The 17,154-nt window shown below is 37.1% G+C and overlaps 1 protein-coding gene across 1 annotated transcript in view; it reads right to left on the reverse strand.

Moving 5' to 3' along the window:
* The window catches only part of ROCK1 (Rho associated coiled-coil containing protein kinase 1), a 150,526-nt gene that overhangs the window by 62,677 nt on the left and 70,695 nt on the right, over nt 1–17,154 (reverse strand). Inside the window, exon 9 of the mRNA XM_036823051.1 lies at nt 16,506–16,597. Coding sequence (XP_036678946.1) covers nt 16,506–16,597 — 92 coding nt within the window. The remainder of the gene's footprint in view (nt 1–16,505; nt 16,598–17,154) is intronic.

Raw genomic sequence — 17,154 nt, forward strand, 5'->3', positions numbered from 1 at the left:
AACTTTTTTGGAACTCTGAAATCTAAGAAAAAACTTACAACAAGCAAGGAAACGTTCAATGAAGAAAGAGGGTGCTAAATTGTGGCATTTAAGGAGATGTTTGTCACTGGCTGACTGCTGAGATAATGGAAAGGGGACTTAAATGAACACACACAAGGAATACAGACTTCATAAGAATAGTTCCAGAAAGTCACTAAACAAACGGATGACTGGAGCCCACAACAAGCTGTTGCTTGCAGACTCTACAAGGAAGGAATTCTGATTCCAGAGTTACAACATTACAGTGTTCAATATGTCCAGTTCACAACAAAAAATTACAAAGCAGGTAAAAACAAAACAAAACAAAACAGGAGAAGTATGGCCCACATACAAGGAATAAAGAAAACAACAGAAAACCTCACTGGGGAAACCCAGACATTGGTTTTACAAAACAAAGACTTTAAATGTCTTAAATGTGCTCAAACAGCTAAAGGAAACCAAGGACAAAGAACTAAAGGAAACCAGGAGTATGATACCTTAACAAATAGAATATATTAATAAAAAGACAGAAAAAAGAACCAAATGTAAATTCTGGCACTGAAACGTACAAAAGCTGAAACTAAAAATGTGCTAGAGAGGTTCAACAACAGATTTGAGCAGGCAGAAGAACCGGCGAACTCAAAGATAGGAAAACTGAAATTATCAAGTATGAGGAACAGAAAGAAGAAGTGAATGGAACCTAAGGGGCTTCTGGGACACCATAAAGTAGACCAACATACACATTACAGGAGTCCCAGGAAAGGAGAGAAAGGGGCAGAAAGAATATTTAAAGAAATAATCGGGGGGGAGGAGAGAAGATGGCGGAAGAGTAAGACGCGGAGATCACCTTCCTTCCCACAGATACAGTAGAAATACATCTACACGTGGAACTGCTCCTACAGAACACCCACTGAACGCTGGCAGAAGACGTCAGACATCCCAAAAGGCAAGAAACTCCCCCGGTACTTGGGTAGGGCAAAAGAAAAAAGAAATAACAGAGACAAAAGAATAGGGACGGCACCTGCACCAGTGGGAGGGAGCTGTGAAGGAGGAAAGATTTCCACGCACTAGGAGCCCCTTCGCGGGCAGAGACTGCGGGTGGCAGAGGGGGGAAGCTTCGGAGCCACGGAGGAGAGCGCAGCCACAGAGGTGCGGAGGGCAAAGCGGAGAGATTCCCGCACTTCCCGCACGGAGGCTCGGCGCTGACCAGCACTCACCAGCCCGAGAGGCTTGTCTGCTCAGCCGCCGGGGCGGGCGGGGCTGGGAGCTGAGGCTCGGTCACAGGGAGAGGACTGGGGTTGGCGGCGTGAACATAGCCTGAAGGGGTTAGTGCACCACAGCTAGCCGGGAGGGAGTCTGGGGAAAAAGTCTGCAGCTGCCAAAGAGGCAAGAGACTTTTTCTTGCCTCTTTGTTTCGCGGCGGGCAGGGAGAGGGGATTCAGAGCGCCGCCGAAACGAACTCCAGAGACTGGCGCGAGCCGCGGTGGTCAGCGCGGACCCCAGAGACGGGCGTGAGACGCTGGGGCTGCTGGTGCCGCCTCCAGAAAGCCTGTGTGCGAGCACAGGTCACTCTCCGCGCCGCCCCTCCCGGGAGCCCGTGCAGCCCGCCACTGCCAGCGTCCCGTGATCCCGGGACAACATCCCCGGGAGAACGCACGGCGCGCCTCAGGCTGCTGCAACGTCACGCCGGCCTCTGACGCCGCAGGCTCGCCCCGCCTCCTCTGTACCCCTCCCTCCCCGCGGCCTGGGTGAGCCAGAGTCCCCGAAGCAGCTGCTCCTTTAACCCCGTCCTGTCTGGGCGGGGAACAGACGCCCTCAGGCGACCTACACGCAGAGGCGGGTCCAAATCCAAAGCTGATCCCCAGGAGCTGTGTGAACAGAGAAGAGGAGAGGAAATCTCTCCCAGCAGCCTCAGAAGAAGCGGATTAAAACTCCACAAACAACTTGATGTGCCTGCATCTGTTGAATACCTGAATAGACAACGAATCATCCCAAATTCAGGAGGTGGACTTTGGGAGCAGGATATATTAATTTTTCCCCTTTTCCTTTTTTTTTTTTTTGTGAGTGTATATGCATATGCTTCTGGGGGAGATTTTGTCTGTATACCTTTGCTTTATAATAGCTTTATTTTACTTCACTATATTATAGCTTCTTTCTTTCTTTCCTTTCTTCCTTTCTTTCTTTCTTTCTTTCTTTCTTTCTTCCTTCCTTCCTTCCTTCCTTCCTTCCTTCCTCCTTCCTTCCTTCCTTCCCTTCCTTCCTTCCTTCCTTCCTTCCTTTCTTTCTTTCTATTTTTTCTCCCTTTTACTCTGAGCCGTGTGGACGAAAGGCTCTTGGTGCTTCAGCCAGGCATCAGGGCCGTACCTCGGAGGTGGGAGAGCCAACTTCAGGACACTGGTCCACAAGAGACCTCCCAGCTCCACGTAATACCAAACGGCAAAAATCTCTCAGAGATCTCCATCTCAACATCAAGACCCAGCATCACTCAATGACCAGCAAGCTACAGTGCTGAACACCCTATGCCAAACAACTAGCAAGACAGGAACACAGCCCCATCCACTAGCAGAGAGGCTGCCTAAAATCATAATAAGGCCACAGACACCCCAAAATACACCACCAGACGTGGACGTGCCCACCAGAAAGACAAGATCCAGCCTCATCCACCAGAGCTCAGGCACTAGTTCCCTCCACCAGGAAGGCTACACAACCCACTGAACCAACCTTAGCCCCTGGGGACAGATACCAAAAACAACGGGAACTACAAACCTGCAACCTGTGATAAGGAGACCCCAAACACAGTAAGATAAGCAAAATGAGATGACAGAAAAACACACAGCAGATGAAGGAGCAGGGTCAAAACACACTAGACTTAACAAATGAAGAGGAAATAGGTAGTCTACCTGAAAAAGAATTCAGAATAATGATAGTAAGGATGATCCAAAATCTTGGAAATAGAATAGACAAAATGCAAGAAACATTTAACAAGGACGTAGAAGAACTAAAGAGGAATCAAGCAATGATGAAAAACACAATAAATGAAATTAAAAATACTCTAGATGGGATCAATAGCAGAATAACTGAGGCAGAAGAAAGGATAAGTGACCTGGAAGATAAAATGGTGGAAATAACTACTGCAGAGCAGGATAAAGAAAAAAGAATGAAAAGAACTGAGGACAGTCTCAGAGACCTCTGGGACAACATTAAACGCACCAACATTCGAATTATAGGGGTCCCAGAAGAAGAAGAGAAAAAGAAAGGGACTGAGAAAATATTTGAAGAGATTATAGTTGAAAACTTCCCTAATATGGGAAAGGAAATAGTTAATCAAGTCCTGGAAGCACAGAGAGTCCCATACAGGATAAACCCAAGGAGAAACACGCCAAGACACATATTAATCAAACTGTCAAAAATTAAATATAAGGAAAACATATTAAAGGCAGCAAGGGATAAAAAACAAATAACACACAAGGGAATCCCCATAAGGTTAACATCTGATCTTTCAGCAGAAACTCTGCAAGCCAGAAGGGAGTGGCAGGATATACTTAAAGTGGTGAAGGAGAAGAACCTACAACCAAGATTACTCTACCCAGCAAGGATCTCATTTAGATTCGATGGAGAAATTAAAACCTTTACAGACAAGCAAAAGCTGAGAGAGTTCAGCACTACCAAACCAGCTTTACAACAAATGCTAAAGGAACTTCTCTAGGCAAGAAACACAAGAGAAGGAAAACACCTACAATAACAAACCCAAAACATTTAAGAAAATGGGAATAGGAACATACATATCGATAATTACCTTGAATGTAAATGGATTAAATGCTCCCACCAAAAGACACAGGCTGGCTGAATGGATACAAAAACAAGACCCATATATATGCTGTCTACAAGAGACCCACTTCAGACCTAGAGACACATACAGACTGAAAGTGAGGGGATGGAAAAAGATATTCCATGCAAATGGAAATCAAAAGAAAGCTGGAGTAGCAATTCTCATATCAGACAAAATAGACTTTAGAATAAAAACTATTACAAGAGACAAAGAAGGACACTATATAATGATCAAGGGATCGATCCAAGAGGAAGGTATAACAATTGTAAATATTTATGCACCCAACATAGGAGCACCTCAATACATAAGGCAAGTACTAACAGCCATAAAAGGGGAAATCGACAGCAACACAATCATAGTAGGGGACTTTAACACCCCACTTTCACCAATGGACAGATCATCCAAAATGAAAATAAATAAGGAAACACAAGCTTTAAATGATACATTAAACAAGATGGACTTAATTGATATTTATAGGACATTCCACCCAAAAACAACAGAATACACATTTTTCTCAAGTGCTCATGGAACATTCTCCAAGATAGATCATATCTTGGGTCACAAATCAAGCCTTGGTAAATTTAAGAAAATTGAAATCGTATCAAGTATCTTTTCCGACCACAACGCTATGAGACTAGATATCAATTACAGGAAAAGATCTGTAAAAAATACAAACACATGGAGGCTACACAATACATTACTTAATAATGAAGTGATTACTGAAGAAATCAAAGGGGAAATCAAAAAATACATAGAAATAAATGACAATGGAGATACGACGACTCAAAACCTATGGGACGCAGCAAAAGCAGTGCTAAGAGGGAAGTTTATAGCAATACAAGCCTACCTCAAGAAACAGGAACATCTCGAATAAACAACCTAACCTTCACCTAAAGCAATTAGAGAAAGAAGAACAAAAAAACCCCAAAGCCAGCAGAAGGAAAGAAATTATAAAGATCAGGTCAGAAATAAATGAAAAGAAATGAAGGAAACAATAGCAAAAATCAATGAAACTAAAAGCTGGTTCTTTGAGAAGATAAACAAAATTGATAAACCATTAGCCAGACTCATCAAGAGAAAAAGGGAGAAGACTCAGATCAATAGAATTAGAAATGAAAAAAGGAGAAATAACCACTGACACTGCAGAAATACAAAAGATCATGAGAGATTACTACAAGCAACTCTATGCCAATAAAATGGACAACCTGGAAGAAATGGACAGATTCTTAGAAATGCACAAACTGCCGAGACTGAACCAGGAAGAAATAGAAAATATGAACAGACAATCACAAGCACTGAAATTGAAACTGTGATTAAAAAACCTTCCAACAAACAAAAAGCCCAGGACAGATGGCTTCACAGGTGAATTCTATCAAACATTTAGAGAAGAGCTAACACCTATCCTTCTCAACTCTTCCAAATATGCAGAGGGAGGAACACTCCCAAACTCATTCTACGAGGCCACCATCACCCTGATACCAAAACCAGACAAAGATGTCACAAAGAAAGAAAACTACAGGCCAATATCACTGATGAACATAGATGCAAAAATCCTCAACAAAATACTCGCAAACAGAATCCAACAGCACATTAAAAGGATCATACACCATGATCAAGTGGGGTTTATCCCAGGAATGCAAGGATTCTTCAGTATACGCAAATCAATCAATGTGATACACCATATTAACAAATTGAAGGAGAAAAACCATATGATCATCTCAATAGATGCAGAGAAAGCTTTCGACAAAATTCAACACCCATTTATGATAAAAGCCCTGCAGAAAGTAGGCATAGAGGGAACTTTCCTCAACATAATAAAGGCCATATATGACAAACCCACAGCCAACATTGTCCTCAATGGTGAAAAACTGAAACCATTTCCACTAAGATCAGGAACAAGACAAGGTTGCCCACTCTCACCACTATTATTCAACATAGTTTTGGAAGTGTTAGCCACAGCAATCAGAGAAGACAAAGAAATAAAAGGAATCCAAATCGGAAAAGAAGAAGTAAAGCTGTCACTATTTGCAGATGACATGATACTATACATAGAGAATCCTAAAGATGATACCAGAAAACTCCTAGAGCTAATCAATGAATTTGGTAAAGTAGCAGGATACAAAATTAATGCACAGAAATCGCTTGCATTTCTATACACTAATGACGAAAAATCTGAAAGTGAAATTAAGAAAACACTCCCGTTTACCATTGCAACAAAAGAATAAAATATCTAGGAATAAACCTACCTAAGGAGACAAAAGACCTGTATGCAGAAAATTATAAGACACTGATGAAAGAAATTAAAGATGATACAAATAGATGGAGAGATATACCATGTTCCTGGATTGGAAGAATCAACATTGTGAAAATGACTCTACTACCCAAAGCAATCTACAGATTCAATGCAATCCCTATCAAACTACCACTGGCATTTTTCACAGAACTAGAACAAAAAATTTCACAATTTGTATGGAAACACAAAAGACCCCGAATAGCCAAAGCAATCTTGAGAACGAAAAATGGAGCTGGGGGAATCAGGCTCCCTGACTTCAGACTATACTACAAAGCTTCAGTAATCAAGACAGTTTGGTACTGGCACAAAAACTGAAATATAGATCAATGGAACAGGATAGAAAGCCCAGAGATAAACCCACACACATATGGCCACCTTATCTTTGATAAAGGAGGCAAGAATATACAGTGGAGAAAAGACAGCCTCTTCAATAAGTGGTGCTGGGAAAATTGGACAGGTACATGTACAAGTATGAAATTAGAACACTCCCTGACACCATGCACAAAAATAAACTCCAAATGGATTAAAGACCTAAGTGTAAGGCCAGACACTATCAAACTCTTAGAGGAAAACATAGGCAGAACACTCTATGACATACATCACAGCAAGATTCTTTTTGACCCAGCTCCCAGAGAAATGGAAATAAGAACACAAATAAACAAATGGGACCTAATGAAACTTAAAAGCTTTTGCACAGCAAAGGAAACCATAAACAAGACCAAAAGACAACCATCAGAATGGGAGAAAATATTTGCAAATGAAGCAACTGACAAAGGATTAATCTCCAAGATTTACAAGCAGCTCATGCAGCTCAATAACAAAAAAACGAACAACCCAATCCAAAAATGGGCAGAAGACCTAAATAGACATTTCTCCAAAGAAGATATACAGATGGCCTACAGACACATGAAAGAATGCTCAACATCATTAATCATTAGAGAAATGCAAATCAAAACTACAATGAGATATCATCTCACACCTGTCAGAATGGCCATCATCAAAAAATCTAGAAACAATAAATGCTGGAGAGGGTGTGGAGGAAAGGGAACACTCTTGCACTGTTGGTGGGAATGTAAATTGATACAGCCACTATGGAGAACAGTATGGAGGTTCCTTAAAAAACTGCAAATAGAACTACCATACGACCCAGCAATCCCACTACTGGGCATATACCCTGAGAAAACCATAGGTCAAAAAGTGTCATGTACCACAATGTTCATTGCAGCTCTATTTACAATAGCCAGGACCTGGAAGCAACCTAAATGTCCATCGACAGATGAATGGATAAAGAAGATGTGGCACATATATACAATGGAATATTACTCAGCCATAAAAAGAAATGAAATGGAGGTATTTGTAATGAGGTGGATGGAGTTAGAGTCTGTCATACAGAGTGAAGTAAGTCAGAAAGAGAAAAACAAATACAGTATGCTAACACATATATACAGAATCTAAGGAAAAAAAAAAAAAAAAGGCCATGAAGAACCTAGTGGCAAGACGGGAATAAAGACACAGACCTACTAGAGAATGGACTTGAGGATATGGGGAGGGGGTGGGGTGAGATGTGACAGGGTAAGAGAGTGTCATGGACATATATACACTACCAAATGTAAAATAGATAGCTAGTGGGAAGCAACCGCATAGCACAGGGAGATCAGCTCGGTGCTTTGTGACCACCTAGAGGGGTGGGATGGGGAGGGTGGGAGGGAGGGAGATGCAAGAGGGAAGAGAAATGGGAACATATTGTATATGTATAACTGATTCACCTTGTTATAAAGCAGAAGCTAACACACTATTGTAAGGCAATTATACTTCAATAAAGATGTTTAAAAAAAAAAAGAAAAAAAAAAAAAGAAATAATCGCTGAAAATGACCAAATTTAATGTAATATATATATCTATACATCCAAGAAGCTCAATGAACTCCAAGTAAGAACTCAGATCCACACCAGGACACATTATAGTAAACTTTCAAAAGACAAAGACAGAGAGAATATTGAAAGCAACAACAGAGAAGCAACTCATCACATACAAGGGATCCTCAATAAGATTAACAGCCAATTTCTAAGCAGAAACCTTTAAGGCCAGAATGTAGTGGAATGACATTTAAAGTGCTGAGGGAATTCCCTGGCAGTCCAGTGGTTAAGGTTTCATGCTTCCACTGCAGGGGGCATGGGTTCAATCCCTGGTCGGGGAACTAGGATCCTGCATACTGTGCAGCGCAGCCAAAAAAAAAATAGTAATAAAGTGCTGAAAGAAAACAACTCTCAACTAAGAATTCTATAACTGGCAAAATTATTCTTCAAAAGTGAAGAAGAAATTAAGAGATCCCCAGGTAAAGAAAAGCTGAGAGTTTGCTACTAGTAAACCTGTCCTATAAGAAATGTTTTTAAAGGGAGTCTTCCAGGTTGAAATGAAAGGATACTAGACACTATCTTGAAGCCTTATGAAGAAATAAAGAACACTGGTAAAGATAACTACATAGGTAAATGTAAAACCCAACTTCATTGTAATTTTGTTTTGTAACTCTACTCTTTCCCACATATGATTTAAAAGACAAATGCACAAAACTATTATAAATCTATGTTAATAAGCACACAATATATAAAGATGTAATTTGTGACAATAACAACTAAAGGGAGGGAATGGATGTGTATAGGAGCAGTTTTTATTGCTACTGACAGTAAACTGTATCAGTTCAACCTAGATTGTATCAAGTTAGGGTGTTAAATGTAATGGCCAGCGTAGTCACTATAAGAAAATGACTAAATAATATGCAAAAAAAGAAATGAAGGAGGAATCAAAACAGTAAACCAGAAAAGGTAATCTATTAAACAAAAGAAGGCAATAATATAAGAATTGAGGAACAAAAAGAAAAAATAAGACACAGAAAACAAATTGGACAATGACAGAAGTCTTTCTGTACAGTATTTACTTTACATTTAAATGAATTAAACTCACTGATTAAAAGGTAGAGATTGGAAAAATGGATTAAAAATTGATCCAATTATATGTGCTGTACAGAGACTCACTTTAGATCCACAGACATAAATAGGTTAAAAGAAAAGGATGGAAAAAGATATTCTACAGATAAAAGAGCTGAGGTAGCTATACTAACACCAGACAAAACAGACTTTAAGTCAAAAATGGTTAAAACAAAGACATTGTATACATATATTTTTACTGAATTATAGTTGACTTACAATGCTGTGTTAGTTTCAGGTGTACAGCAAAGTGATTCAGTTTTATATATATATATATATATTCATATTCTTTTTCAGATTCTTTTCTATTATAGGTTATTACAAAATATTGAGTATATAGTTCCCTGTGCTATACAGTAGGTCCTTGTTGGTTATCTATTTTATATACAGTAGTGTATATATGTTAATCCCAAACTCCTACTTTATCCCTCCCCCATCTTTCCCCTTTGGTAACCATAAGTTTGTTTTCTATGTCTGTGGGTTTATTTCTGTTTTGTATATATGTTCATTTGTATCATTTTTAATTTTTAGATTCTACATACAAGCAATATCATATATTTGTCTTTGTCTGGCTTACTTCACTTAGTATGATAATCTCTAGGTCCATCCATGTTGCTGCAAAAGAAATTATTTCATTCTTTTTTTATGGCTGAGTAATATTCCATTGTATATATACACCACATCTTTATCCATTCATCTGTTGATGGACACTTAGGTTGCTTCCATGCCTTGGCTACTGTAAATAGTGCTACAATGAACACTGGGGTGCATGTATCTTTTTGAATTAGAGTTTTCCCTGGATATATGCCCAGGAGTGGGATTGCTGGGATCATATGGTAGCTCTATTTTTAGTGTTTTAAGGAACCTCCATACTGTTCTTCATAGTGGCTGCACCAATTTACATTCCCATCAACAGTGTAGGAGGGTTCCTTTTTCTCCACACCCTCTCCAGCATTTGTTATTTGTAGACTTTTTTGACAACAGCCATTCTGACCAGTGTGAGGTGAAGACATTGCATACTGATGATATTGATAAAAGGGTCAATTCATCAAGAAGATACAACAATGATAAACATATATGCATATAACAACACAGCTCCAAATATATATATATTTATATATATATATATATATATATATATATGACATAAAAGAACAGTTCTAATAGAGTCCTCAATAATCCACTTTCAATAGTGGACAAAAAGTCTAAACAGAAGATGAATAAGAAAATAGAGGACTTGAATAACACCATAAACCAAATAGATGTAACAGATATACTAAGCACAATCCAAGACCAACAGCAGAATACACATTTTTCTCAAGTGCACATGGGACTTCTCCAGGACAGACTATATGCTAGTTCAAAAGACAACTTAATACATTTAAAGAGACTGAAATTCTACAAATTATTTTCTCCAACCACAATGGAATGAAACAAGAAGTCAATAATAGAAGGAAAATTAGAAGTTTCACAAGTATGTGGAAAATTAAACAATGTTCTCTTAAACAATGAGCCACGGAAGAAATCAAAAAAGAGACTAGAGAAAATGCTCTGAGATGAAAGAAAATGAAAACAACATACCAAAACTCATGGGATTCAGTGAAAGCAGTACTTAGGGGAAAATTTTAGTTGTAAATGCCTATATTATAAAAAAAGAAAGATGTCAATTCAACAACCCAGACTGACATCCTAAGAAACTAGAAAAAGAAAAGCAAACCAAGCCCAAAGCTAGAGGAAGGAAAGAAACAATAAAGATTAAAATTCAGGTAAGCAAAATATATAATAGAAAATACATAGTGAAAATTAACAAATAATTGGTTCTTTAAAAAGATCAATCAAATTGGCAAATCTTTTACTAAACCAAGAAAAAAAGAGAAGACACACGAATAACTAAAATCAGAAATGAAAGTGGGGACATAACTACCAACCTTCTACAAATAAAAAGGACAAAACTAAAAACTATGAACAATTGTACACCAACATACTAGATAACCTAGATGAAATGACAAATTCCTAGAAACACACAAACTATCAAAACTTATTTGAAAAAGAAAATTTGAATAAACCTACAGTAAGAGATTTAATCAGTAATAAAAAATGTCCCAACAAAGAAAAAAGTCCAAGACAAGATGATTTCACAATTGAATTCTACCAAACATATAAAGAAGAATTAATGCCAATCCTCACAATCTTCCAAAAAACAGAAGAGGATAAAACATTTCCTAATTCATCCCATGAGGCCAGAATTACTCTGACACCAAAGCCAACCAAGACACCACAAGAAAAAAAAAAACACAAACCAATATCCCCAGATGCAAAAATCTTCAACAAAATACTAGCAAATTGAATGTAGCAGCATATTAAAAGGGTTATAAATTATGATCAAATGGGATATATTCCAGGGTGGCTCACCGCATGAAAGTCAATCAGTGTAATACATCACATAAATAGAATGAAGGAAAAAACTCCACATGATCATTTCAAATAACACAGAAATGGCGTTTTACAAAATCCAACACCCTTTCATGATAAAAACAATCAGTCAACAAGGCACAGAAGAGAACTTCCTCAACATAATAAAGGGCATTAATGAAAAACCCATAGCCAACATCATACACAATGGGGAAAGACTGAAAGCTTTCCCCCTATGATCAGGAACAAGACAAGGAAGGATGCCCAATTTCACTACTGCTATTCAACAATGTCCTGGAAGTTATAATCAGAGCAAATAGGCAAGAAAATAAAATAAAAGGCAGCCAAATTGGAAACACATTCAACATAACTGTTACAAAAATTCCACTGTCCTTTTTTGTAGGAATGGAAAAACCCATTCTAAAGTTCATATGGAATCTCAAGGGATCCCAAATACAGGCATAAATTGGAGATATTGTGAGTTCAGTTCCAGACCACAGCAAAAAAGAAAATAGAGCAATAAAGCAAGTCACACCAATTTTTTGGCTTCCCAGTGCGTAAAAATGTTAACACTATACTGTAGTCTATTAAGTGTGCAATAGCATTATGTTTTTTTTAAATATTAAAACTAAAACCTTAATTTAAAATTAAGACCTTAATTTTATTGCTAAAAAATGCTAACCATCATATGACCACACAGGGTTGCCACAAACCTTCAATTTACAAAAAACTGCAATATCTGTAAAAGCACAATAAAGTGAGGTATGCCTGTAATCAAAACAATCTTGAAAAAGAAGAACAAAGTTAGAAGAGTCACACTTGCTTATTTCAAAGCCTACTACAAAGCTACCACAATCAAAACAGTGGCATAAAGACAGACATATATAGATCAATGGAATAGAATAGAGAGCTCAGAGATAAACCCTTATATTTATATGGTCAAATGTTTTTTGGCAAGGGTACCAAGACCATTTAAGGAAAAAAGGACAGTCTTTTCAACAAATGGTGCTGGGAAAACTGGATAACTACAAGCAAAAGAATGAAGTTGGACTCTTATCTTACACTATATACAAAAATTAACTCAAAAGAATGGAAAGCAATGACTCCAACAGACATTTGTATATCAATGACCAGAGAAGCATTACTCACAATAGTTAAAAGGACAAGCATTCTGAGTATCAGTCAATAGATGAATGGATTAAAAAAAAAGTGGTATATACATACATGGAATATTATTCAGCCTTAAAATGGAATGAAATTCTGATGCATGCTATGACATGGATGAACCCTGAAGACATGCTAAGTGAAATGTCAATCTCAAAAAGACAAAGATTGTGTGAATCTACTTATTTGAGGTAGCCAGAACAGTCAAATTCATAGAGAAAAAAAGTAGAATAGTGGTTACTGGGGGGTTGGGGTAAGGGGAGAATGGAAACTTATGGTTCAATGTGTTACAGAGATTTAATTTGGGGTGATGAAAAAGTTCTGGAGATGGATGGTGGTGTGATTACACAGCAATCTGAAGGTGCTTAATGCTACTGAACTGTGCACTTAAAAACGATTAAAATGGTAAATTTTATGATATATATCCTTTATGAAAATAAAGAGATAATCTTTCTTAAAGTTTATTTGTTAAAAAAGTACCCAATATAATGCTGAGGAAGTCTAAACTCCTAAGCCCCTAAACCTGGCTAGCTCCTAAATTCTTTATCCATGAAGCCTACACTGATGATCTCTCTCACGAGAATGTAAAATTCTAAGAGAGGACACCAGACTCAGTTGAACCACAGAAACTAAACTAGTATATATGTGCATACAATTAATTGTGTTTGTTTTTAACTAAACTGAAAACTCACCACATGATCTGACAGTTACCACTGTTACCATCTTAAGTGTCACCCATCAGCTAAAGGTGGATTAAGTAATGGTAATATCTTAGCTGAAGAGAGATCATGAATGGCAAACTGTTTTACAAGTAACCACATATTATATTTAACACAGCATTATTAATAATGTTATTATATGTAATAATTGTTATCATTTTGTTTTTCCTAAAATTTAACTGCCAACAAGTGTCAATTCTCTACGTTTCTAGTCTGTATAATACTGAATAGTGGAAATCTTTAAATGGTACATGGTATTTCACAAGATCAAAGATGCTAGAGTCAAAGAGACTTAACCTGAGTCCTGACATTGTCATTTGCTAGCAGTATGACCTATAGCAAGCTATTTAGGTCTTTTCATTTCTTTTATCTTTAATCACCTGTCATTTCTTTAATTCTATCCCAAATGTGTGGAAAAAGTAATTTTACAATCTTAATACTTTGTATCTCTAAATTAAGAGTGAATAAGATCAGGAAGCTCATGGAAATTCTGCCAAAAAAATCAAGCTATTTTGTACCCTGCTCCCACACAGCCAAGGAACAGATGGTGAAGATTGCCATTATAATTTGCAGACACATAAGTGGTAAAACTACCAAAAGAACTATTATTTGCAAAACAGTAAGAAATTTTGCCAAAGAAAATTAGAAAGGCAAAAAAAATTAAAAAGAATTATAACTGTTACATAATTTTTAAAAACTTGGTAGGTCAGAGAGGTCAGTTCAGAATAAAAGTATTCTTGGTATTTTAGGGGTGGGAAGTAAAGAAGGGTAGGAAGAGGGAAAGGGAAGAAGAGAACAATAAGTTCTATAGACTTTGATTTTTCTTTCTTTTTTTACAGTAAGCACAAAATAGGAGCTATCAGGATTAGAAAAAGTTCTCGAAATTTTAAGTACGTTAACTCTAAGTAGACTGTAGCAAAACCATAGATAACAATATAGATCTTAAAAAGATACAGAAATGATAACAATACTACTAATAAAACTACCTATTTATAGAAATTCTTTAAATATAAAGTTCATTTGACTTAAATCAATGACATAATTCATTTTACTTACTTTTTCCATAAACATAAACAGTTATATTAAGGAGGTATAACAATATCAAAAATGCCACTGATTTGGATGCCACAGTTCCACTAGACTATGAGCTCCACAAGGTAAAGAACTTTTGCTGGTTTGTTTTCCTAATGTCTGAAATAGAGTATTGCTCAGTATATAGTAGGTGTTCAATAATGTTTGCTGACTAGGTTGCCTCCTCTCCTAATTAATATCAATTTTCAATACACATATGTCTTCCCTACTTTTTTAGAATGATTTATCGTATGGTTATTCTGTAGTTGTTTATGCATTGCTTTACTCTGAAAAAAGAAGCGACAGAAAACATACTCGGTATTTTCTTGAGTCCTCTTTTAAATTTTCCTCAATTTACAATCATATCTGTATGTTTTCAGCCTTCTGAAACTTTACTAAAAGCATAACTCGAATAAAAACATAATTTTTCAATGCAAACATTCATCATCTCACTCTACTCATCTCTGTCTTGCAATAGTTTCTCTTGAAATGTGAAGACAATAATCATGTCACATTTACTTATGAGGAAGAGGAACTTTCTTATTTTCCAGTGTATAACTAACTGTTAATAAATTCTCCCAAGGTGAGGCTGCTCCTGTAGCTTTTCCAGATAGCAGGTCATTCAGTGTCATTCTCTGTAGCAGTGTAATTTCTTAATTTCCAGAATTTCTTATTTCCCCTTTTCCCTTCTTAGTCAATTTTATAGCTTAGTAGAATGTATGTACTGTACCTGAAGGCCATATAACGGTTTCTTTTAAAATATTTAATAAGGGGCTTCCCTGGTAGCGCAGTGGTTGAGAATCTGCCTGCCAATGCAGGGGACACGGGTTCGAGCCCTGGTCTGGGAAGATCTCACATGCCGCAGAGCAACTAGGCCCGTGAGCCACAATTACTGAGCCTGCGCATCTGGAGCCTGTGCTCCGCAACAAGAGAGGCCGCGATAGTGAGAGGCCCGCGCATCGCGATGAAGAGTGGCCCCCGCTTGCCGCAACTGGAGAAAGCCCTCGCACAGAAACGAAGACCCAACACAGCCATAAATAAATAAATAAATAAATAAATAAATAAAATATTTAACAAGGATACTTCACTAATATAGGCAAAGCTACATGATCTATTTCTTCAAAATTAGAAAGATTTTTCTCCCCTGAAGGAATCATCTCATGCAATCTCAACTAGATAGGCAGATCTTAAGAGGAATACCTAATTTGTATCTGTTTCTAAAGCAGCTGAGTTCATTTTATTATGATCATTGCTGTTGCTACAGCAGGAAGTTAGGGGCTGGTATACACTATCCTTTCTCTGCTAAGTGAAAAGGGAAACAATTCCTGAGACTTCAGCAAGGGAAAGATGAATTCTTGGCCTCCCAAATACACAAAGATGGTGGGAACCTCTGGTGCCATTATGACTTTGATTCAGCTATGTTAAGCAAAGTTTTCTGTGAATCACTGTAATTTTAACTCTTTTTAAAATAGGGAATATTCTAAACTGACTAAAAATTAACTTTTTGCACACTACAAATTTTTATTTCTGGATTTCAAGCTGCAAGTCTGATGGAATCAAGCATACCATAATTTCTTACATCCTCACACAAATTAAACTGCGATAGAACCTCCTTATATTTTAGGTTTTAGTAAAAACAAAAGAATAACTTTTTTTTTCACAAGAAATATTACCTCTTAATTATTGACTTCCTCTACAAAGAGATACTAAAGTCTAAACAGACAGCAATTCAACAAAGATCAAATATCACATTATGCCTGCTGAGCCCAACTCCATTACATGTGCATAATACTTCATCTTGATATATTGAATGGGACATCAGAGAAGGAGCAGTATAATTTTCCTAACATTATCAAATATTCTCTCTTTAACTAGGTTAGGACAATACTTACATAGTATTTGTATACTCTGGATTTTCATCAGATATATACATATGTTAGGAACGCAGTTCCAACAGACTATTTACCACAACTACTTTCAAATAGTCACTGTAATGTGCAAGAGAAAATAACTTACTGTCTCGGAGTGTTTCCCAAGCCCACTGATCATTTTTGAAGAAGAGATGTCGTTTGATTTCTTCTACACCATTCCGCCCTAATCTCACCTCTCTGAATAGAAAGAGAAGGAGAAAAGTCATTAATCATTTAAGATATTATTATTGATACTATAACCTGTTCATATTTATTTGTGGGCATAATGCTAAATCTGTGCAGGATGTTAAATACAATTTTATGTCACCTTGAAATTATATTGTCAGCATAATTTTGAGCTTACATAAAAGATAAGTTGAAGACTGAGAATATTAAAGAATTTTTTCTAAAGAAAAAATACACACAAAACACAGATTTATTGATACTCCATGGCTTTTCTACTGACAACAAATATCCATCACCTTGCTTCATTAGCATAATGAATTTTCTTGATAGGTTTTTTAATAGTGGTAAAGTTAATACATTTTTTGAACTAACAACTTCACACCAGGAGCTAACAAAAACTCCAAAAGATGTTTTAAATATACAATTTCCATTTTATTCTCTATTAAATATTTCTGACCAACCAACCAAAAACCAGTGACAATTAATTCTTGACCCTACAACAAAACTGAGAGCTTTAATGGGACAAGCTACTGATCCTTGGTCTCTTCAACAGGCATAGAAAAAAAGCA

This window comes from Balaenoptera musculus, chromosome 14 (genome assembly GCF_009873245.2).
Source record: "Balaenoptera musculus isolate JJ_BM4_2016_0621 chromosome 14, mBalMus1.pri.v3, whole genome shotgun sequence".
NCBI lineage: Eukaryota > Metazoa > Chordata > Mammalia > Artiodactyla > Balaenopteridae > Balaenoptera > Balaenoptera musculus.